Source organism: Oncorhynchus keta, chromosome 10, assembly GCF_023373465.1.
Source record: "Oncorhynchus keta strain PuntledgeMale-10-30-2019 chromosome 10, Oket_V2, whole genome shotgun sequence".
NCBI lineage: Eukaryota > Metazoa > Chordata > Actinopteri > Salmoniformes > Salmonidae > Oncorhynchus > Oncorhynchus keta.
The window spans coordinates 12,240,130-12,264,275 of record NC_068430.1 but is presented as its reverse complement, the minus strand read 5'-3'; the positions used below and the strand labels follow the sequence as shown (position 1 = coordinate 12,264,275).

General features: G+C 41.7%; 1 protein-coding gene across 1 annotated transcript; it reads right to left on the bottom strand.

Moving 5' to 3' along the window:
• Positions 1–51: 51 nt before the first annotated feature.
• On the bottom strand, positions 52–23,269 carry LOC118389440 (V-type proton ATPase subunit S1-like protein). Its single transcript, XM_035779341.2, has 7 exons — positions 23,131–23,269; positions 19,376–19,416; positions 17,452–17,540; positions 16,601–16,842; positions 16,275–16,325; positions 15,770–16,013; positions 52–10,264 (listed from the first exon to the last, which is right to left on the bottom strand). Exons 1-7 carry the CDS (start codon positions 23,229–23,231, stop codon positions 9,986–9,988), a joined length of 1,047 nt encoding a protein of 348 aa, XP_035635234.1. The 5' UTR covers positions 23,232–23,269; the 3' UTR covers positions 52–9,985.
• Positions 23,270–24,146: the final 877 nt, after the last annotated feature.

Genomic DNA, 24,146 nt, shown 5'->3' with positions numbered 1-24,146 from the left:
TTATTTTTATTCTTATTTTTTACCTTTATTTTACTAGGCAAGTCAGTTAAGAACAAATTCTTATTTTCAATGACGGCCTAGGAACAGTGGGTTAACTGCCTGTTCAGGGGTAGAACGACATATTTGTACCTTGACAGCTCAGGGATTGATAGAGGAAATTATAGTTGAAATGATTAATTATATATACATTTCTGATTAAAACCATTTATTCTGATACTATTATGTTATGATATGAAATGCATGGGTTCTTGGTTCTTGGCTGTTACTGAAAATGTAAGCAGAACGAATTAATTGTCTGTGCCTCTCGGGCAGTTTAAGGGGGGGAGATGCTATAGCTTTTCGGACAGATAAGAAATGTTTGGGTTGGATTCCATTAGTGGAGAAAAGTATATCTTTTAGACAGTTTGGAATTTAGTTTTATGAGGGGAGTAGAGGAAGAGTTCCAGACCAAAAAACAATGGGCTCTTGTGAGAATCGGAGAGAGGGTGGGAAACTGATGATGTCATTTCCAGTTTATAACCTGTGGAAAAATGTGTATGCGGCTAGTACTCTCTTGTAATAAACGCTGTTACCTTTGGCTTTTAAGACTGGTCTCAATCTACTTCATGCATAATTAATGAACTTACAACTCATTAATGAAATAGAAATGAGTGCGAATTGGTTTTGGCAATAAAACATACAGGAATTTAGAATTCCTCTATCAGGGATTCAAACTTGCAACCTTTCGGTTACTAGTCCAACGCTCTAACCACTAGGCTACCCTGCCGCCCCATTGAGAGTGGACCACCAGAAAATACTTGACTCTAATCCTGCTAGGATCTGATTTCTTGCTTTGAACTCGTTGAAACATGTTGGTATTACAGACTCAAACAGGTACATGTTTAAAAAATCAGTGAAGACATCTGCCAGTTGGTCAGCACATGCCCGGAGCAAACGTCCTGGTAATCTGTCTGGCCCCGCGGCCTTGTGAATGTTGACCTGTTTAAAGGTCTTACTCAAGTTGGCTACGGAGAGCGTGATCACACAGTCGTCCGGAACAGCTGATGCTCTCATGCATGCCTTGAAGCAAGCAAATTTAGCTTGTCTGGTAGGCTCGTGTCACTGGGAAGCTCACGGTTGTGCTCCCCTTTGTAGTCTGTAATAGTTTGCAAGCCCCGCCACATAAGACGCACGTCGAAGCCAGTGTAGTACGATTCAATCTTAGCCCTGTATTGGTGCTTTGCCTGTTTGATGGTTCGTCGGAAGGCATAGCAGGATTTCTAATAAGCTTCCGGGTTAGAGACCCACACCTTGAAAGCGGCAGCTCTACCCTTTAGCTCAGTGCGAATGTTGCCTGTAATCCATGGCTTCAGGTTGGGGTATGTACTGTGGGGACAACGTCCTCGATGCACTTATTTTTTTATATATATATATTTTTACCCCTTTTTCTCCCCAATTTCGTGGTATCCAATTGTTTTAGTAGCTACTATCTTGTATCATCGCTACAACTCCCGTACGGGCTCGGGAGAGACGAAGGTTGAAAGTCATGCGTCCTCCGATACACAACCTTCTTAACACTGCGCCATCCAACCCTGAAGCCAGCCGCACCAATGTGTCGGAGGAAACACCGTGCACCTGGCAACCTAGGTTAGCACGCACTGCGCCCGGCCCGCCACAGGAGTCGCTGGTGCACGATGAGACAAGGATTTCCCTACCGGGCAAACCCTCTCTAACCTGGATGACGCTAGACCAATTGTGCGTCGCCCCACGGACCTCCCGGTCACAGCCGGTTACGACAGAGACTGAGCGCGAACTCAGAGTCTCTGGTGGCACAGCTGGCGCTGCAGTACAGCGCCCTTAACCACCTTAGCCACCCGGGAGGCCCCCTCGATGCACTTATTGATAAAGCCAGTGACTGATGTGGTGTACTCCTCGATGCAATCGGAAGAATCCCGGAACATGTTCCAGTCTGTGATAGCAAAACAGTCCTGTAGTTTAGCATCTGCTTCATCTGACCACTTTTTTATAGGCCGTGCTTCCTGCTTTCATTTTTGCTTGTAAGCAGGAATCAGGAGGATAGAATTGTGGTCAGATTTACCAAATGGAAGGCGAAAGAGAGCTTTGTACGCATCTCTGTGTGTAGAGTACAGGTGATCAAAAGAAAATAATCTCTGGTTGCGCATTTAACATGTTGAAACTGATTTAAGTTACCCTGCATTAAAGTCCCCGGCCACTAGGAGCGCCGCCTCTGTGGGAGCAGTTTCCTGTTTGCTTATTTCCTTATACAGCTTACTGAGTGCGGTCTTAGTGCCAGCATTAGTCTGTGGTGGTAAATAAACAGCCACGAAAAGTATAGCTGAAAACTCTCTTGGCAAATAGGGTGGTCTATAGTTTATCATAAGATACTCAACTTCAGGCGAGCAAAATCTAGAGACTTCCTTAGATTTCGTGTACCGGATGTTGTTTGCAAATATGTACTTTTGCCAATGACGGGGATGTTGACCTTGTCGGGTGTTCGAAGTACGTCCTGTGCATTCAGGAGGATGTTCCCTAAGTAACATACAGGTCATTGGGATAACAGTTATAAGCTCAGGTACTGCTGGGATTCATACCCAGGGTCTCCTTTATACAAGACAGGTGCTTTCACCAACTAACTCACAGTTACCAACACATCTGCAATGCAGTTTGGCAAGCCCACTCTTTGAAGGGGGTGGATGGCAGTTGGCTCAAATGTGTCAATTGCAATCTACGAAACTTGAAGAGTAATGTGGAAGTAATCTGGAAGTATAAGATGGTCCTTCGAATGCCACAATAAAAACATTTTATCGTTTTTGCCTATTTTCCATGTGTCCTATCTGTGCTTTGAATTCAAAACAGTTAACACAAACTAAGCTAGCAGTGTTATTAAAAGTTCAATAGAAAAATGCCTTCGTACCTTCGAATAACTTATAATTTTTGTTCTCAGATTGTTAATAAAACCTCCCAGGAAAAATTTTAGGGAACCAAACTAAATATTTCTCAGAACCTCCCTGCATTCTGTTCCCAGAACAGGCTACATTTGTTTAAAAAACATTCAATTTTAACGGTCAGGAAACTTATGGCTACGTTCACAGAACCAATGGAAAACCAAAATCATACACTCCCACAACTTCCAAGGAACCAAATGTGCTAGCTGAGTAAAGTTTCTTACATTCATTGTCCTTCAAATCTCTACAACCCATCCTGTTTTACATGAATTAAACAACATTTATTAATATCTGAATTATCTTAAACTTCCACATGAATCTTTAAGTTTCATAGAGCGCAATAAACACAGTTGAGCCAACTTGGATTTAATTTTCCAAACATATAGCCTACAGATCAATGAAAGGTACATAATGATAGGTTCCAAGACAAATTGCACATTTCTATCCATCAGTGTAAGCTACTGTTGTATGCAAATTTATTTTCTAGCCACGGGCATGCTGCATATCACTAAACAACAATAAATTGTTGATGTGGTTCTGCCAAATGATTAAATGTATTGATTTTTAAAATAGTTCAATGTTGACTACAGACTTGGGTTCAAATACATGTGCATGTGAGTATCTGGTATTTTCAAATACACAGCCCAAAACAAATACTTTTGAGTATTTTAATGGTTATTTGTCAAAACGAAATGGTCTACCAAATTATGTTTGAGAGTATTTTCAAATACTTATTTTGAACACTATTTTCAAATACCTGGGTTAAATGCATGGGAGTGTATGAGTCAGTGTATTTGAGTATTTTCAAATACTTTCCAAGTGTATTTCCAAATACATTCAATATATTCAACTACTTCTTTTCAAATAAAATATTTCTGAATACTTACTTCAAATGTATGTGAAAGTAATGTTTGTTATTTTAAATAGTATTGAACCCAGGTCTGGTTGCCTATATAGTGTTTTAACTGGAAAACTACTGAAGGCCCACCTGTAAGAAGAAAACACATTTGAAAATGTACAAAACCAGGGGCCATATGCACAAAGCATCTCAGAAAAGGTCCTAGGAATCCTGTTAAAACCCGTTTTTAGACAAGAAAAACTCCCAACTCAGAGTAGGTTTAGGATGATGTTAAGACTGCTCAGACAAACTCTGAGCCATGAGTAAAATCAACTCATAAAAGTTTATCTCAGCTGGTAATCACACCAGCTGTGAACTCTATAGCACGCTTCAGACAACCACAGTGAAAAACGAATCATAATTTTCGCCAAACATGATCACTTAGCCTACTCTTAATTCTTGCCTAATATGTTATCACTCATATTTATTTATTTTGACCAATTCTGATGGTTTTTAAAAGCTGAATTTTGACAAAATTATTGTTATATCAACACGCTTCACTCCCGTTTAACAACTTTAAATCGTTTTGGCACTGTAGCTAACGCATCAAGTCACTTGCCGATAATGATGCAGACAATGTTCGAAAGGTCTTTTGATCGAACATAATCAAAGACATGAAGCCCTATCCATCTGTTTGTATGACAGATAAGTGATAACCATGTTTCCATACTGGATGTTATTGTAAAAGCCCTGTACATTTTGTACAAAATGCTGCCATAGATTTTTCAAGTAAGCTGTTCTTGGTTGATGACAGTGCGCCACACAGTGCAACCTGGTTTTTGTTGAACCACCTGCAACTGGACACTGACATTTTCTAACACTGTTTTTTTCTCACCGAATCGAGAATGAAGAAAGTATTGCCAAGAACATATTGGTTGAAAAATCTATAGTGGCTTTTTGTGTAGGGCTTTCCTGTACTGCCCAGTATGGAAACAAAGTCATCACATATCTGGTGTACAAACTGGTAGCTACATAAAACCTATTTTTCACTCTGTCCACTCGCCCAAGTGCCGATGTATTTGTGGCATGATGTGAACAGTACGAATTTGTGTCACTACCAAAGTCTAATGGTTTTAAATGACTGTTTTGTATTGTTTGGAAACTCACTTGTAGAATTCACTTGCAGTAGGTCTCTTAAAAAAGAGAAGCCGCAGTTGGTGTTTTTTGTAATGATTTAAGTGAGCATTGTGCTGTTGTTGCTGTTAGAAATACTAAGGTTCCTAAGACAAACCCAAGTTTAATTCGAAATAGAAATTTGTTTTAAATTTGTTTTAATGAGCAGGCTTTCTTTAATGATTTGTTTTATTTTGACTGGAGTAAGATTGAGCTTATCCCTAATGTGGAAACTGCCTAGAAACTATTTCATGATGACTTTTTCCAAATAGTAAACAAACATGCCCCATTCCGCAGGTTCAGGGTTAAAGGGCGGGATAATCCATGGTTTTCTTCTGAACTGTCTTGTATTATTCACATGTTAAATTGTCTGTCTTTAATGGTGTGCCCCAAGGCTCTGTACTTGGTCCTCTCTTATTCACTATTTATATAAATGATTTAGACAAAAATGTCCAAAATGCACAACTTCATTTTTATGCTGATGATACTGTTATTTACTGTTGTGCCTCGTCTCTTACAAAAGCTTTCCAGAACTTGCTAACTGCTTTTTATACTGTTCAACATACCTTGTGTATATTGAAGCTTGTCCTCAATACTGACAAAACTAAACTAATGGTGTTTTTTAAAGCAAGAAATAGACCTCTGAACCTTTCACCTATTACTACCTATCAGGGCAAGGAGATTGAGGTTGTAACCTCATATAAATATATTGGAATTTTAATTGATGACGTCCTCTCTTTTAAATGGCATATTCCACAACTTACAAAAAAATTGAAGCTGAAAATGGGATTTGATTTTAGGAACAAGGCCTGTTTTTCTTTTGAAGCCAGATGGAGGCTAGTATCAGCTACATTTATGCCTTTACTAGACTATGGGGATATTTTGTATATGAATGCTTCCACTCATTGTTTGATATCAATTGACACCCTTTACCATGGCACTTTGAGATTTATTTTAAACTACAAAACCCTTATGCACCACTGCACTTTGTATACCAGGGTTGGCTGGCCTTCTCTAGTCACTCGTAGGCTCAGGCACTGGTATACTTTTATTTACAAAGCCATTTTGGGTTTACTATCTTTTTATTTGGGAATTTGTTCAGAAATGTGGTGGGTACTCTCTTCGTTTGCTGGACTTTATCGTGCTAACTGTTCCAAATGTCCTAACTGAATTTGGTAAAAGGGCTTTTATGTACTCTGCGCCATCGTCTTGAAACGCCTTACAAAATACTTTTATTAAACTGGAAGAACTTGTCCCGATTAGTATTTTTAAATCACTGATGAATGATCTTGAGACTGATTCCCTGACCTGTCAATGTTTTTAATTAGCTGTTTTTGATTTTGTTATACTCTTGTGAATTCTATGGTTTTTACTAGATTACTAGTTTTTCATGTTGTTTGTCTGTAATTTTTGTAATGAATTGGTGCTGCCAGATTTTAAATCTCAATGAGCCCTTCCTGGTTAAATAAAGGTTAAATAAAATAAATAAATAAATGAAATAAAGATGCCTTCAATTGCCAATTTACAGGCATGCCCAATTTAGGCATACTTTTTTAACAATTTGCTCCAAAAGTATAACTTGAAATAACATGATGTAGATCATTAAAGAAGGAATTTAAGGAATTTAGGCATATCATGTGAAATAGGCTGTCACGCCCTGACCTTAGTTATCTTTGTTTTCTTTATTATTTTGGTTAGGTCAGGGTGTGACGAGGGTGGTGTGTGTCGTTTTTGTACTGTCTAGGGGGTTTTGTATGTCTAGGGGTTTTTGTATATCTAGGTGTTTATATGTCTATGGTTGCCAAGATTGGTTCCCAATCAGAGGCAGCTGTTTATCGTTGTCTCTGATTTAAGTAGCCATATTCCTTGGGTATTTTGTGGGTTATTGTCTATGTGTAGTTGCCTGTCAGCACTTGTGTCTTATAGCGTCACAGTCGTTTTGTATACTTTGTTCAGTGTTTCTCTTTCATTAAAGAAGAATGTATTCTTGGTCTCCACGTTATGACGAACGTGACAGAATAACCCACCAAACCAGGACCAAGCAGCATGAAAGGGAGGAACGGAGCTTTGTGGAAAAATGGACCTGGGACGAAATACTGGACGGTAAAGGATCCTGGACGTGCGAGGAGATTTTGGCAGGAGAGGATCGCCTACCATGGAGGCAGGTGGAAACTGCGCAAGAGGAACAGCGAAGTAAGAGAGGACAGCAAAAATGTTGGAGGTAGGCCACAGAAATCCCAAGAACATCTGGGGGGCACATGGCGCAGTCGGCGAAGTTGAGGGGTGAGTCTGAGATTGCCGAGGAGTTATTGGACAGATTGGAGGATAGTGAACGGGGGAGATTTGAGACATTCGAGGAGTTGTTGATGAAGTTGGAGGAGAGTGAAGAGAGCGAACTGTTGGTTTGGCGTAGTATGTACGGCATTCGCCCTGAGGAGCGTGTTAACTGTCCGATGCCACCTCTGTCGTACTCATCCTGAAACGTGTTAACGTTCCGGAACAATTGATTCCGGCTATACACACCAGGTCTCCAGTGTACCTTCACAACCCGGTGTGTTCGGTTCCTACTCTTCGCACTCTTCCTCCAGGGTCCAGTATGCCCTGTTCCTTCTCTCCACACTCGCCCTGAGGTGCGTGTCCCCAACCCGGTACTACCAGTGCCGGCACCACGCACTAGGCTTCCTGTGCACCTCCGGAGCCCAGTACACCCTGTTCCTGCTCCTCGCACTCGCCCTGAGGTGCGTGTCCCCAGCAAGGTACCACCAGTGCCGGCACCACGCACCAGGCCTACAGTGCGCCTCGGCAGTCCAGAGCGTCCGGCAACAATCCCCAGTCCGGGGTCTCCGGTGACGGTCCCCAGTCCGGGGTCTCCGGCGACGGTCCCCAGTCCGGGGTCTCCGGCGACCGTCCGGGGTCTCCGGCGACGGTCCCCAGTCTAGAACATCCGCCGATGATCCATGCAGCGAGGGTCCCCAGCCCGGGGCCTACGGCGAGGATCCGCAGTCCAAAGGATCTGACGATGATCCACGGGTCAGGGCTACAAGAGCGGACTCAGTGTTAGGAAGGGGGGCGGAGTCCAGAACCAGAGCCGCCACCAAGGTTAGATGCCCACCCAGACCCTCCCATATAGGTTTAGGTTTGCAGCCGGGAGTACTACTGTCACGCCCTGACCTTAGTTATCTTTGTTTTCTTTATTTGGTTAGGTCAGGGTGTGACGAGGGTGGTATGTGTAGTTTTCGTATGTCTAGGGTTTTTTGTATATCTAGGTGTTTGTCTATGGTTGCCTAGATTGGTTCCCAATCAGAGGCAGCTGTTGATCATTGTCTCTGATTGGGGACCATATTTAGATAGCCGTATTTTGTGGGTTATTGTCTGTGTAGTTGCCTGTCAGCACTCGTGTCTCATAGCTTCACAGTCGTTTTGTCACGCCCTTAGTATTTTGTGTTTTCTTTATTATTTTGGTCAGGCCAGGGTGTGACATGGGAATTTATGTGGTGTTTTGTCTAGGTTTTTTTTGTAGGTTATGGGATTGTAGTTTAGTGAAGTAGTCTAGGTAAGTCTATGGTTGCCTAGAGTGGTTCTCTATCAGAGGCAGGTGTTTATCGTTGTCTCTGATTGGGAACCATATTTAGGCAGCCATATTCTTTGAGTGTTTCGTGGGTGATTGTTCCTGTCTCTGTGTTTGTTGCACCAGATAGGGCTGTTCCGGTTTTTCACGTTTCTTGTGTATTGTTCATTTTTCATCTTCATTTAAGATATATCAAGATCACCACGCTGCATTTTGGTCCTCTCTTTCACCAGAAAACCGTAACACATTTTGTATACTTTGTTCAGTGTTTCTCTTTCATTAAAGAACAATGTATTCTTATCACTCTGCGCCTTGGTCTCCTCGTTATGACGAACGTGATATTGGCCTTGTGAAGTCATTGTCAAGTAAGCAAGAGATACTGTTGCATGTAGGTCTAGATTATTTATGGGTTGATCATATATAAATATCAAAACATTATTTTATGGATTGATCATATGGCCAGGAGTAAAATCAACTCATAAAAGTTTCTCAGTTGGTAATCACAACATTTTGAGATAGTGTGAAGGAAAGACAGTGGCGCTCATTGACGTTGCTGCAAATGATGGGGAATAACCAATTGTGATTTTAACAACTCAAAAGCAATTCCATGTGGCACAGGAACCACTGACTCGCTACCCTTTTCTATTATTAAGACACCTGCTGGTAACTCTTAACTGGTTAGGACAGCTCATGAGGTCTCCTAAATTTGTCAACTAGGTGGGACTAATGACTAAAGAGGATTCATGCTTATCTTTTATTTTTACCAATAAGAGTAGGAGTAAAATGTCTCTATTCTTAGAATTTTCTACTTTGAGATGCTTTGTGGATAATGGCCCGACATGTACATAGTTATTTTCACAAGCTCGTAACACATGTTCTTAAACACAGGTCTGAAACACCAGAATGTAACACATTGATTGATTAATTACATAAGTATATACTGCATTGCCTTTACGGTATGTACCCTTTAGGGTATGGTTTTGTTATTAAAATGAAACTTCTTTATCCAGTATATATATAAAACAGCATGTATAGTACTGACAAGGAACTAAATACTTGTTCTTATATCCGTTTGAATTTCATTCAAGAGTACATAATTAGTTTGTTTTTGTTTGCAATGCCCGATAACTGGTCAATGTCTCCGGATCACCTCCAAAGCTGTATCCAAATCCACCAGATAATGCTGAGCCACAAATGATTAGATCTATCTGGCTTGAACAACCACTGCCTGAGCCAAAGTGATGCAAAAGTGGACAACCATATCAGGTTCAGACTATCACCATGTCTTTCAGGCCCTTCAGTATGGGAGGTTGCTTTATCTATTGAGTTTAGTCAGTCGGTCGGTCTGCCAGCCATCAGAGGATTCAGAGGCCCTGCATAGTCACTATCTGACACCTACAGAAACAGTTTACAGTATACTCCTAGTGGTGGAGACTGAGGTGGATCCTGGGAAATTGAGTCCTACAAGCTGTTTTTCTCAGTGGCAGTGGAGCTGGTAGTGCCGGAGCTGGTGGCGCCGGTGCATTCTGCAGTTTCTGTGCTGCGGGGGAAATAGACGGTGGTCTTGTGTTCTTCGTAGGTGTCGATGTGTTTGAGGTGCACCACCATGTGCAGCGCGTAGGCCAGGACCAGGAGAAGGATTAGAGAGGTGATCAGACCCATGAGGATAGCTGGGGTGAAGAATGTAGCGCAATCACTGGCTGAGCCAAACTTGTTGGACAGCACATTGAACGATTGTATCTGTCGAGCAAAGAGAAATATAAAGGTGAGATGTTTGAGTAAAGTAAACGATGCAACAAAGTAGGGCTGTAACGAAATCAGTATTGCAAATCAGAAGCAGACAACTTTTTGGTCCTTAAAAAACATGCTGTATGTAACATATCATCAAAGCATCCAACCAAAATATATTTGAGATTTTTTAAAACGGGGTGCAAGGAAGTGTGAATCTAAACAGTGAAGTTAGGTAAGTTGGAAGCTTGTGCAGCAGGGCTTTGGAAACGAGTGTAATGATGTGATCTACGTGACTTCAAAAAGGTACAGCCAACCTTTTGGTAAAGAATGCAGTCTCCTGTGATCAAGGGGACTCATTCGATTATAGAACCATCCAATGAGCCAATCTTACGTGAATTTGAAAACATGTATTTAAGCACGGGTTTTATATCAGTAAGGGCTTCCTGTACAGCTGCAAAATCGGACTATAGCCTTGTCACAGTCAGGTCAGCAGTAGGGGAAATTGCATACATAATATTATCCCCTGCATATTGATTAAATTTAAAAATTTTAACAGATTGATCAATAGCATTTATATAAATAGCGAAAAGAGCAGGGCCTAGTATCGACCCATGTGGAACACCTTAAGAAATTCAGACTTAACCTCATCAATCACAATGGCCTGAGTTCTGTCACTAAGATAATCATGAAACCACGAGAAGGAGTCAGAGCCCAGGCCAATCGAGAACAACTTGTTCAATAAAATAGCATGATCAACAGTATCAAACGCTTTTGAAAGATCCACAAACAGGGCAGCACAGTTAATTTTAGCATCTAAAGTACTGACAATATCATTAACTACTAATGTGGTGACAGTGCTATGCCCTGGCCTAAACCCAGATTGATTTATATTCATAATACCATGCTCAGATAAAAAAATAGTGAAGTTGCTTTTTTACCAAAGATTTGAGAATCTTAGACAGACATGGAGGCCTGGAGATTGGATGATAATTATCAAGATCACTATCATCTCTGCCCTTATGGAGTGGCGGCACTGTTTTCCATACTTTTGGAATTTTTCCTGATAACAATGTTAGATTTAAGATATAGGTTACTGAGCCAGCAATGAGGGGGGCAGCTCACTTGAGCAGATCCAGTTCCATTTGGTCAGCCCCTGTGGATTTCTTTGTATCTATAGCAAGAAATCCTTTAGATAAATCTGACCATGACTCCATCTTGTTGCTCCCCTAAAGGCAGAAACTAAAACAGGAAGCGCCCATGCTTAGGTTTATCCAACCCTGGTCTGACCAATCGGATTCCACGCTTCAAGATTGCTTCAATCACGTGGACTGGGATACGTTTCAGGTAACCTCAGATAATAACATTGACGTATACACTGACTCGGTGAGCGAGTTTATAAAGCCTTCCCTAACCAGAAACTGTGGATTAATGGCAGCATTTGTGCAAAACTGAAAGCACGTACCACCGGATTTAATCATGACAAGGTGACTGAACATATGGCCGAACTACAGTGTAGTTATTCCCTCTGTAACGCAATCAAAGTGTCAGTATAGAGACCATGTGGAGTCGCAATTCAATGGCTCAAACATGAGACGTATGTGGCAGAGTCTACAGACAATCACAGACAACAAAAAGAAAACCAGTCCCGTCGCGGACATCGACGTCTTGCTTCCAGACAAATTAAACAACTTATTTTGCCTGCTTTGAGGACAGTGCCACTGACAAGGTCCACTACCAAAGACTGCGGGCTCTCCTTCTCATGGCCGACGTGAGTAAAACATTTAAACGTGTTAACCCTCGCAAGGCTGCCGGCCCAGACGGCATCCCTAGCCGCGTCCTCAGAGCATGCGCAGACCAGCTGGCTGGTGTGTTTATGGACATGTTCAATCAATCCCAATCCCAGTATGCTGTCCCCACATGCTTCAAGATGGCCACCATTGTTCCTGTTCCCAAAAAACGAAGGTAACTGAACTAAATTACTATTGCCCCGTAGCACTCACTTCTGTCATTATGAAGTGCTTTGAGAGACTAGTCAAGGATCATATCACCTCCACCCTACCGGTCACTCTAGACCCAATTCAATTTGCTTACCGCCCCAATAGGTCCACAGATGATGCAGTCGCCATCACACTGCACACTGCCCTATCCCATCTGGACAAGAGGAATACATATGTTTGAATGCTGTTCATTGACTACACATTCAACACCCTCCAAACTCATCATTAAGCTTGAGACCCTGGGTCTCGATCCCGCCCCGTGCAACTGGGTCCTGGACTTCCTGACGGGTCACCCCAGGTGGTGAAGGTAGGAAACAACTTCTCCACTCCACTAAACTCAACACTGGGGCCCCACAAGGGTGTGTTCTCAGCCCCCTCCTGTAATCCCTGTTCACTCACGACTGCGTGGCCATGCATGCCTCCAACTCAATCATCAAGTTTGCAGACGACACAACAGTGGTAGGCTTGACTACCAACAACGACGAGACAGCCTACAGGGAGGAGGTGAGGGCCCTCGGAGTGTGGTATCAGGAAAATAACCTCTCACTTATTGTCAGCAAAACAAAAGAGATGATCGTGGACTTCAGGAAACAGTAAAGGGAACACCCCCCTATCCACAGCGACGGGACAGCAGTGGAGAAGGTGGAAAGTTTTAAGTTCCTCTGTATACATATCACCGACAAACTAAAATGGTCCACACACACAGACAGTGTGGTGAAGAAGGCGAAACAGTGCCTCTTCAACCTCAGGAGGCTGGAAAAATGTGGCTTGTCCCCGAAAACCCTCACCAACTTTTACATGTGCACAATTGAGAGCATCCTGTCGGGCTGTATCACAACGCATCACCAGGGACAAACTACCTACCCTCCAGGACACCTACAACACCCGATGTCACAGGAAGGCAAAAAAGATCATCAAGTACAATAACCACCCGAGCCACTGCCTGTTCACCGCACTTCCATCCAGAAGGCGAGGTCAGTACAGGTGCATCAAAGCTGGGACAGAGAGATTGAAAAACAGCTTCTATCTCAAGGCCATCAGATTGTTAAACAGCCATCACTAGCACAGAGAGGCGGCTGCCTACCTACAGACTTGATATCATTGGCCACTTTAATAATGCCATTTTAATTAAGAATGTTTACATATCTCACATTACTCATCTCATATGTATATAATGTATACTGTATCCATCACTATCTATTCTTTACTATCTATTGCATCTTAGCCACTCTGTCACTGCTCATCCATATATTTTATACTTATATATTCTTATCACATTCCTTTACTTGATTGTGTGTATTGGTTTTGTGGTGGAATTTGTTAGATATTAGGTTTTTGTTGTGGAATTTTAGATATGACCAGTTAGATACTGCTGCACTGTCGGATCTAGAAGCATAATTCATTTGCTACACTCGCAATAACATCTGCTAACCATGTGTTTGTGACCAATAAAATTTTATTTGAAGTATGGAATCAAGGATGTATTTTTCTGTGAATTGCCGAAATGCAATAACTTGACTACCATTTTCTGAGTTAATCTGCAAAATGTCAGAATCAGCATTAAGCCCACTCTTAGATATAGTAGGGTTAGATGCTCTGAAAAAGATAGCTCGCTGAAATAAAATGGCAATTAAATGCATCAATGATGGCATTTTTGTCCGTAATGGGACCAGAATTAATTTGCTGGGGCAGAGAGTAGGAAGTGCAACCCTTTAGAGATATGACAGTGTTCGAGAATTTAGCCAGAGTCCCTTTACAATCGTAGAGTGGTTACATAATAATCCAATTTAGCCTTTCTGATTAGTTTTCCACAGATTCCTCAGTTGACTAAAAGATTGCCAATCTCGGCCGAACCCTGTGTTCCTGGCCTTGACCCAGGCAACATTTGTCTTGTGAATGACTTTGGATAATTCAGGAGTGAAGCAGGCATTCGATCTACCTTTACTGTCATAGTTTTGAAGGGGCATGATTATCTACAATAGTATTGAAGACATTTGCAAAAAAGCTTAAAGCTAAATCAGGTTAAGGGATAGCTGAGATACAATCAAAGTCACTAAAATAAAGATTATGTAAAAAAAAAAAAAAAAGCTTTTTTAAAGGTCCTCTTAGTGATGACACGAGGCTTAGATTTATACATTCTCATATCTCTGACACAGACAACTGGCCAACGGTCACTAAAATCCAGTGAGAAAACCCCACTATCAACATATTTATCTGGAGTATTCGTCAAAATAAGATCAATCAGGGTAGATTTCGATGGATGTTTAGGATTGGGCAGTGTAGGCTCAGTTATCAGCTGAGAAAGCTTTAGGATTGGGCTGTGTAGGCTCAGTTATCTGCTGAGACAGGTTTAGCTCAGAGCAAATATCTTTTAGCGTATCTGACAATATTAGAATCTCCCAAAATGAATAGTTCATATTTACCATACTTAGATAGCAATTCAGATAAATTGTTAAGAGAACATGAAGAAGCCGAGAGGGGCTATACACTCCTACTAGTTTCAGCTGGTCATTATGACTAAGGCCCACATTAAGAACAAGATAACCTAAATGCTTAGGGACAGAGGAAGCACAGCTGGTTATTAGGACCAAGGCCCACATTAAGAACAACACAATCAAAATGCTTAGGGACAGATGTAGCAAGAGTTACAAAAACATTTGAATGGTCAATATGGCAACACCCCCACCTCTTCCTGTTCTGTCCCATCTGTAATCATTATAACCAGATAGAGACACATCAGAGTCCTGCACAGAATTATTTCAGAAATTACCAGAATGTCCACATTGGATTGAGAAGCCAGAATTAAAATAAAATACATCTTTGAAATCAAAGTTCTGGAATTTACATGAGCTAATCCTAGACCGCAGCTGCCGGATTTCAGGTCAGGTGGAGTCTAATACAAGCATGCTATGATCAGTAGGTAACCCTTTGTTTGAAAATACCATGGGATTGGTTTGAATTGGTATAGGTACAAGATTGTCTAGAACCATTGGGTCTATGCCTCGAGTGAGGACATGGGTTAAAAATAAGAGTCAATGAGGGTTGTCTGTGACGGGCCTGCAGTATGATGACAATGCTGATAATTTATGGTTGTCTCAGCGCAGCATATAAAGGATATGATATACTTTTTAAATCTTGTGGATTTTTCTATATCATGTAACTCTTTAAAAAAACCAAACATTAATCTTTCTGGGTTCAAACACAAACACAATAAATAACAAGGTATTGTTATGGTCTAAAGAAAATAGTGCCATCTAGAGGTATAACTAGGAACTGCCCTGTGTTATGACCAGTTGAATAAAGCCACACTCAAGTTGCAGTTCTGTTTACAGATCTTTCATTATTATTTTACCAAAAGGTTTTAAGAAACAATACAAGTTATCCGGTTATCCATTATAATTCATCAGGAGTAGCTGCCGGGTTCCAACAGAACCCTCAGAACATGCTCCCCTCTTAAAACGTGCCTCGCCCTCCTGCCATAAAACGATGCCTCCCCGTAAAAACAATGCGTGCCAACCTGGAAGTCTGTGAAGGTGATGTGCCAGTTTGCAGAGTTGTCTGTGATGGAGCTGGGTACGAGCAGCGTGTCGTACTTCTGCAGACTGCTGACGTGCTGACAGTGGTAGGAGTGGGTACTAGGAGCGTAAACATCGGTGGCGTTGAACGTTGCCTCATGGGTCCAGTTGTAGTGGATGTGTACGCTGTCCAGAGTGAACCAGTTCTGCCCTGCCGACTCATAGAATGTGTTGGACATTTGTAGTCTGTTGGAACAGTGCATACATTGATTAGACAATTACATTTGAGTAATTTAGCAGATGCTCTTATCAAGAGAGACTTACAGTCAGTGTACAGTACAATAAATAAATATCACAACCAAAATGGACCCCGCACAATATACTTCAGACCAAGTGTTTTTATTTACCAACATGTGACCTGACCAGGAAAACCATGGGCCCATCTATTATTTGTAAAATGGTCCTTATAGCCTAGCACTGGCTATAAAAATGAATGAAGAGACAAACCTAATTGCAAGTCCTCTCAAGTCCTCCACATCTCCGAAACGTAGTACAAGCCTGGTGGAAAAATAAGGTTCAATAGTACTGTCGAATTAATTCATCAATTAATAAAATTTTATTTTTTGTGTCAAATTGCCAGTTGGCAACCCATCCCTTAAAGGATTAATTGACACGTAAACAAACATTACAATAATTCCCTCTGATAATTTAGTGATGATTCTTCTTCCAGAGTTCTCTGTCATTACTTAATCCTTCAAAAATGGAGGATAGCGAGGAAGAGTAATGTATCAGGAAGTGCAGGAGGAATATCTACAGCCGCAAAGCAGACATACGTAGCTTTGTCTTTGCTGCACATAGAGCCTTTGGTGTCCACTGGTGCATCGGGGCCGAAGGCCTTCTCTGTGAGATCCACTAAGGTGCTGTTCCTGAACCTGATGGCAAGCTTCCTGGCCCTAAACAGGATACATGTTTTGCTGTTGTAAACCACGCTCAGAGGAGAGTAAGGAAGAATGCTGGATGTCTGCAGTAGCCTCCGTTTGGTTCTGTGTGGGGAGTCCAGCTGCCACTCATAAGGCTGATGGTGGGAATGAGAGGATGAAACAGGAAGGGGTGAAAGAGGGAGAGTGAGAGCAGAAGAGACAGAGGGGAAGACAGAGAAAAGAATAAAGGGAGAAAGAGAGGTAGAAAGAGATAAGATGGTGGCTCACTGATTGACGAACAACAGTAATCTGAAAAACTATTACAGATTGCTTTTTCATCTCATTGTGGGGGCTACAGTGGGCGTTCATTGACCAATAAGATTTTGTGTAAAGGTGTTGTTGTTAGGAATAATCCAATCTAGTTATAATTTTTTGTTGAAATTGAATCCAATGGTTTATCTCACTGAGGCTAAGCCTTCTGTCTGGGATTAGTTTCAGACGACTGGGAATAAAAGCTTTTTTCATGAACAATGCCATATTGGATTCCTAGAAACGTCAGTCTCCAGTGTCTAATCACACACACAGTAGTCTATATCTCCCTTCTCTGAAGTGTGCACTCGTTCACTATGTTCTGCAAATCTGGTGGAGGCATTGGCTAGTGGGAGTTTCCACCATATTTTGTGTACTAGTCATTTCCTTTCAAGTCAGTGAAGTGAAGTGAACAAGTACACACTTCGGGAGGAAGGAAAGATAATAATTGGGACCTGAAGGACTCTCCTGAGAGGGGCCTCCGCTATAAGCGAAGAACTCTCCCCATCGGAAGCAGCACTGTGGCTCTGGGCAGCCAACCCATCTGTATACAAGGAGAAAGAGAGAAATGTTTTTAAATAAAATACACTGCTCAAAAAAATAAAGGGAACACTAAAATAACACATCCTAGATCTGAATGAATGAAATATTCTTATTAAATACTTTTTTCTTTACATAGTTGAATGTGCTGACAACAAAATCACACAAAAATGATCAATGGAAATCAAATGTATCAACCCATGGAGGTCTGGTTTTGGAGTGACACTCAAAATTAAAGTGGAAAACCACACTACAGGCTGATCCAACTTTGATGTAATGTACTTAAAACAAGTCAAAATGAGGCTCAGTAGTGTGTGTGGCCTCCATGTGCCTGTATGACCTCCCTACAACGCCTGGGCATGCTCCTGATGAGGTGGCGGATGGTCTCCTGAGGGATCTCCTCCCAGACCTCCTCCCAGACCTAAAGCATCCGCCAACTCCTGGACAATCTGTGGTGCAACGTGGCGTGGCGTTGGTGGAAGGAGCGAGACATGATGTCTCAGATGTGCTCAATTGGATTCAGGTCTGGGGAACGGGCGGGCCAGTCCATAGCATCAATTCCTTCCTCTTGCAGGAACTGCTGACACACTCCAGCCACATGAGGTCTAGCATTGTCTTGCATTAGGAGGAACCCAGGGCCAACAGCACCAGCATATGGTCTCACAAGGGGTCTGAGGATCTCATCTCGGTACCTAATGGCAGTCAGGCTACCTCTGGTGAGCACATGGAGGGCTGTGAGGCCCCCCAAAGACATGCCACCCCACACCATGACTGACCTACCGCCAAAACGGTCATGCTGGAGGATGTTGCAGGCAGCAGAACGTTCTCCACAGCGTCTCCAGACTCTGTCACGTCTGTCACATGTGCTCAGTGTGAACCTGCTTTCATCTGTGAAGAGCACAGGGCGCCAGTGGCGAATTTGCCAATCTTGGTGTTCTCTGGCAAATGCCAAACTTCCTGCACAGTGTTGGGCTGTAAGCACAACCCACACCTGTGTACGTCGGGCCCTCATACCACCCTCATGGAGTCTGTTTCTGACCGTTTGAGCAGACACATGCACATTTGTGGCCTGCTGGAGGTCATTTTGCAGGGCTCTGGCAGTGCTTCTCCTGCTCCTCCTTGCACAAAGGCGGAGGTAGCGGTCCTGCTGCTGGGTTGTTGCCCTCCTACGGCCTCCTCCACATCTCCTGATGTACTGGCCTGTCTCCTAGTAGCGCCTCCATGCTCTGGACACTACGCTGACAGATACAGCAAACCTTCTTGTCAGAGCTCGTATTGATGTGTCATCCTGGATGAGCTGCACTACTGAGCCACTTGTGTGGGTTGTAGACTCCGTCTCATGCTACCGCTAGAGTAAAAGCACCGCCAGCATTCAAAAGTGACCAAAACATCAGCCAGTAAGCATAAGAACTGAGAAGTGGTCTGTGGTTACCACCTGCAGAACCACTCCTTTATTGGGGGTGTCTTGCTAATTGCCTATAATTTCCACCTGTTGTCTATTCCATTTGCACAACATTATGTGAAATGTATTGTCAATCAGTGTTGCATCCTAAGTGGACAGTTTGATTTCACAGGAGTGTGATTGACTTGGAGTTACATTGTGTTGTTTAAGTGTTCCCTTTATTTTTTTAAGCAGTGTATTTAGAACTTATAAAGCAATTATCAAATGAATATTAACAATGTGTCACTACTACACCAGTGTCACTATTACACAGGTAAATTAACAACAAAGTGAAGTGTTACCAGTGAATTATAGTGTATTTTTTATACACATACCATAAAAAAAACATGATTCAAAACATTTAAATAATCAATTGACAATAAGGGAAAATAACTCACTGTTTTGAACCCTGATATCTTGGGATGTGGGCCCCGCTAAACTGTAAACATACAAAAATAAATGATTATTTCAGATGATACAGAAGTAGCCTATAAGGTACTGGACAGTGAACATCAATGTAAATATCCCTTATAGTATTATTAGGACTGTAGATGTAGAGACAATGGTAGATTGAACATAACATCATTAAAATAAAATAAATATTTAATATTAATGTCACAAATGTATAATTTGTACAGTTCTTTATTTAGAATGTAGTTATGTTGTTACATTTAAAACATAGCAGTACTACTTATGTCTCTGTGAGTGAGGCGGATATATAGCATTTTGCAAATAAAACATTATTTTTTTGTCTCTCTGAAATTAAACCATCAACTGATAGATTTTAAACAAATAAATGTCTGTGTTTGAACAACCCCATGCCATGATCAGATAGTGGGAAAAAACCACACCAATCTCTTTCAGAATTTCTTTAAAAAATAAAAGGTAATTTACCAACAAGTCTTCCCAGACCGTGGTGTCCTTACTGGGAATCAGGGGAGCTAGCAGCCAGACCATGGTATCCTTATTATGGCTAAGGGGGGTTAGCGTAGACTGTCTGCCCATCAGATCTGAGGAAGCAACCTGGACTGGCAGACAGCAGTGTTGGAGTCCTCAGGAAGTAAACTGAAATTCCAATGTTCTTCACTTGAATGGGATTTCAGTTAACTTCCTGAATTGAAATGGAGTTGACTCTAACCCCGACTGACAAACATTAGCAGTGTCATTTTAGCACTAGCCTGTAGTCTGTAAAAAAAAAGAGTCTCTGTACTTTTATATCAATGCAAATTTCAGCAATGTAATTGTACAAAGCACATTTTCTACAGCTTTCGTCTTCGGGTGTCGAGTAGAATTCTCCATTGGACCATTACTAGTCTATTAGAGCAGTGGGTAGTTCACATCTATAGTTTACCCAGTCATAATCCAATGCAGAGCCTGGCGCTTGCTACCGCAGGATAGTGTGTTTGATTCCCAGGACCACCAGTAAGTCAAATGTATGCAAGAGTGACTGTAAGTCGCTTTAGATAAAAGCGTCTGCTTAATAGTATTTATATTACATTGAACACAAATATTCTGCATGAATCAGAATTCCTTATCTGATTAGTCACTTGTCACTTCATAAAGCATGAGGGTAAAAGGCACTGCATTGTGTGTGGCCATTTGTTTAACACTATTGCAGAGAGGCATATACTACTGTAATACTATGTTATCTATAACAGTAATAGATCATATTCAGTGTACCTCAGTGTAAAAGTGTAATTATCTGACATTTGTTATTGAAAGCCCATCTGTGGCTGTATCTCTGTTGGCCTGGTTCAGTGATATAACAATACATTTGGGAGTTGATGAGGAGTGAGGGCTCTGTCTTCTTGTTCACCAGCAGATGCCATTGTTACATAATAAAAAGTGACAAAACACTGAGTAATCATTTATCTGAACACAAACGTCAACCTGAATTTGCTACACAGACCTACACGGCTTCATCAAAACCACTAACCTAAGCAAAAATGTAGCTTTCATTCAAACGACTGAACCGATTGTGATGATCTACAGGGGATAGAAAAATCCTCTCCTACCTCTGTCCCCACCCCACCCTACACATCAGCTTACAAATCCACTCTGTAGTCTAGCCTGCTGCTGTCATTGACTGGCTGCAACATAGCATATTGTGGTCCAGCCATTACATAATAAATATGATCCACTGATCATCTCTCTCACTCACCTCACAATGCCAGGCATGTCATATATTCTGTGAGGGTATGTTTGAAGATAAGAGGGGCTGCTTTTAGACTTCCTCCTGTGTTCAGACTAAAGCCTGCACTGCCCTACATGTTGCCACCAATGCTCTTGCATTAAATTAGGGGGGTTTTCTGAAGTTAAATGTTCTCTAATAGATGAGCCCAAGGTGTTGGGAGACGGGGCGGAGAATAATTACTTTGGTCAACAGGTCGGGGGTGGGGGAGTTGATCTTTTCAGTTAAACATCAAACATGTTTAGCAGTATTGTCCATGTATAGTTTGTTCCTAAATGCACAGAAGACACATTGACAAGTGAAATGAGCCTGAAAAGGTGTTTTTATTGATTATGTTTCAGGATTATTTCATTTGGAATGATCCTTACCCCTTGGATCATCAGGTGACTTTGTTTACTGTATTCTATGTTTTCATCACATTATAAACTGGGTGGTTCAAGCCCTGAATGCTGGTTGGCTGACTGCCCTGGTATATCAGACCATATACCACAGGTATGACAAAACATGTATTTTTACTGCTCTAATTACATTGGTAACCAGTTTATAATACCAATAAGGCATTGCAGGGTTTGTGGTATGTGGCCAATATACCACGGCTAAGGGCTGTATCCAGGCACTCCGCGTTTCGGCGTGCACAAGAACACCCCTTAGCCGTGGTATATTGGCCATATACAACACCCCTTAACGTTTCTTACTTAAATATCACAATATCACATAACTACCCTACAGGGAGCATTATAAGCTGCTGCTTTGTTTTCAGGGCATGTTTACAGGCATCTGAATTGAAATATCAATCAAATATGATATGAAGAAATGTATAAACAGTACGTGTACAATACTGCCTAACATTTTAGCTTAATATCTGATCTTATCTTTAGATATAAAGCCCCTGTGCTGTCTATTCAAGAAAGGTTGACTGGAGGCTGCTGGAGTCTAGGTAGCAGCAGCTGGGGCAAGTATCAGGGTTATGACAAAATGCCACATGCCAAAACAGGAAGATTAAGAAGTCAGCAGGGTTCAGAAGGTGGGGGTATTCAAGGCACCAGGATTTACCGGGCAATCTGCTATGTCATATTTCAGTCAAAATATGGTGGATCCGGCTCCCCCAGAATAATGCATTCATTAAAGTTATACAAAATACAATTCATGGGATATTATATCCATGTTCTTAAAGAACTGCAATAATTCCATTGTCAATCACTAGAACCAAAATCAATGAATTGCTGTTCAATGGAATACTACAACCAAATACATGAATTTACTATAACAATCTGTACCCTTTTCGTCATAGTTAACATATTCTATTCAATATATTCAACTGTAAAGCTAAAGAAAATAACGTTTCTGCGTTACAGAAATAACTAAAGTTTTTTTATGTGATTATCGTTATTACATTTTTATTATTTGGGTGGCAGCCTTGCCAGACATATTGAGGTGAATAGCGTAGAATAAAATAGAAGAGAATTCCTCCATCCAGCATCATACGGAGCTGTACTCAAATAGTGTAATTCTCAGAGGAAAGCTGTCTCTGCAGTATACAGCGAACATCATTTGACTCCATCTCATCTCTGATGTAGCAGCATTCATCCCTGCCTATTTATTTGTAATGCATATATGGATTTGTCCTGTAAACTGATGCCTTCAGTGCAACACCCATGGATTGTCTCTTGTATTTCACTGACAGAGCCCTAGTAGCTACATTTGCATTGCAGATGTGCACACTATAGTATCGTACCCTACAGTAAATGTACAAGGAAATCACTATCACAATGGTTACAGATGATACGAGATCATGCTTTTTACAGATTCACAAACGCATTCTAAAACTGTATCTTTCTCCTCATTCTCACGGTCTCCATCACACTATAAAATACCTTCGTTCTCCCCCTCCGTCTGCACAGCATCCATCCATCGCCCTGCCTGACTCCAGCCTAGAGTTGAAATAGCTCCTTTCACACCTACCTTTTTTCCACAACCGCAGACACTTGATCAAAGGACAAAGAGAGCTGCAGAAAAACGACAGAAAATAAATTAAAATACATAAATAAGTCTTGTTTTGCCATGGAGCCGGCCAGGTGAGACTGCCACAGATGATGACTGCTTCATAACGTTCTTCGATAAGAGCCGAAGCCTGAACCTAATGATGGACACGGGCAACAGCCAATAGGCATTTGGAGGGAGGGGTAATCATGTGTCACGGTCACACCCACTCAGAACACACGCGCACAAAGCCCATGAGCTGTCCTCAACAAAACTGATTCATAAATACACCGATACTTGTATGTTCAAGGTCAGTATGCTTGCCTGGATTTTTGTTCGATAGGCAAGGCACCCCCATGATTAAATGACCTAGATACGATGCTATCTCTATTGGAATTAATTTGAAGGATAAACCAGTTATCTAACCCTCATATCATCATGGCCACCTAATCATCCCCAGCTTCCAATTGGCTCATTCATCCCCCCCTCCTATACTCTGTAACTCCCCAGGTCGTTGCTGTAAATGAGAACGTGTTCTCAGTCAATTTACCTGGTAGAATAAGGGTCAAATAAATCAAATAACTAATTCAGAAGAAAAATAGCTCTGCATCCGATTCGATCATGGGTTGATGAAGCAGTATGACAAAAGGCATGTTATTAAACCACTGGAATTACATCCTCATTTTCATCAATGGAATATAGCTGTCTGACAATAGAGGAATCCGTTCTGTCTCCTAAGTCTCGTCCACCCTTCTGTCTGTACATCAGTAACCCATGAATGATGAGATTGTACAATATGCTTGTAAAGAACAGGCAGGCCCGCACACTGTTGACGCTCCTCAGCAACCAGAGCAAATTCTCGGGCCGACTCTTTTCTCTGTATATATCAATGATGTTGCTCTTGCTGCGGGCGATTCCCTGATCCACCTCTATGCAGACGACACCATTCTATATACTTTCGGCCCGTCATTGGACACTGTGCTATCCAACCTCCAAAC

Excerpts from the sequence above, each read along its gene's own strand:
- LOC118389440 (XM_035779341.2), bottom strand. The coding sequence starts at position 23,231 with ATGGCAAAACAAGACTTATTTATGTATTTTAATTTATTTTCTGTCGTT. Across the intron at positions 16,014-16,274 it reads TTGAGAGGACTTGCAATTAG|ACTACAAATGTCCAACACAT; the intron begins GTTTGTCTCTTC and ends CTGTTCCAACAG. Across the intron at positions 10,265-15,769 it reads TCACCTTCACAGACTTCCAG|ATACAATCGTTCAATGTGCT; the intron begins GTTGGCACGCAT and ends TTTGCTCGACAG.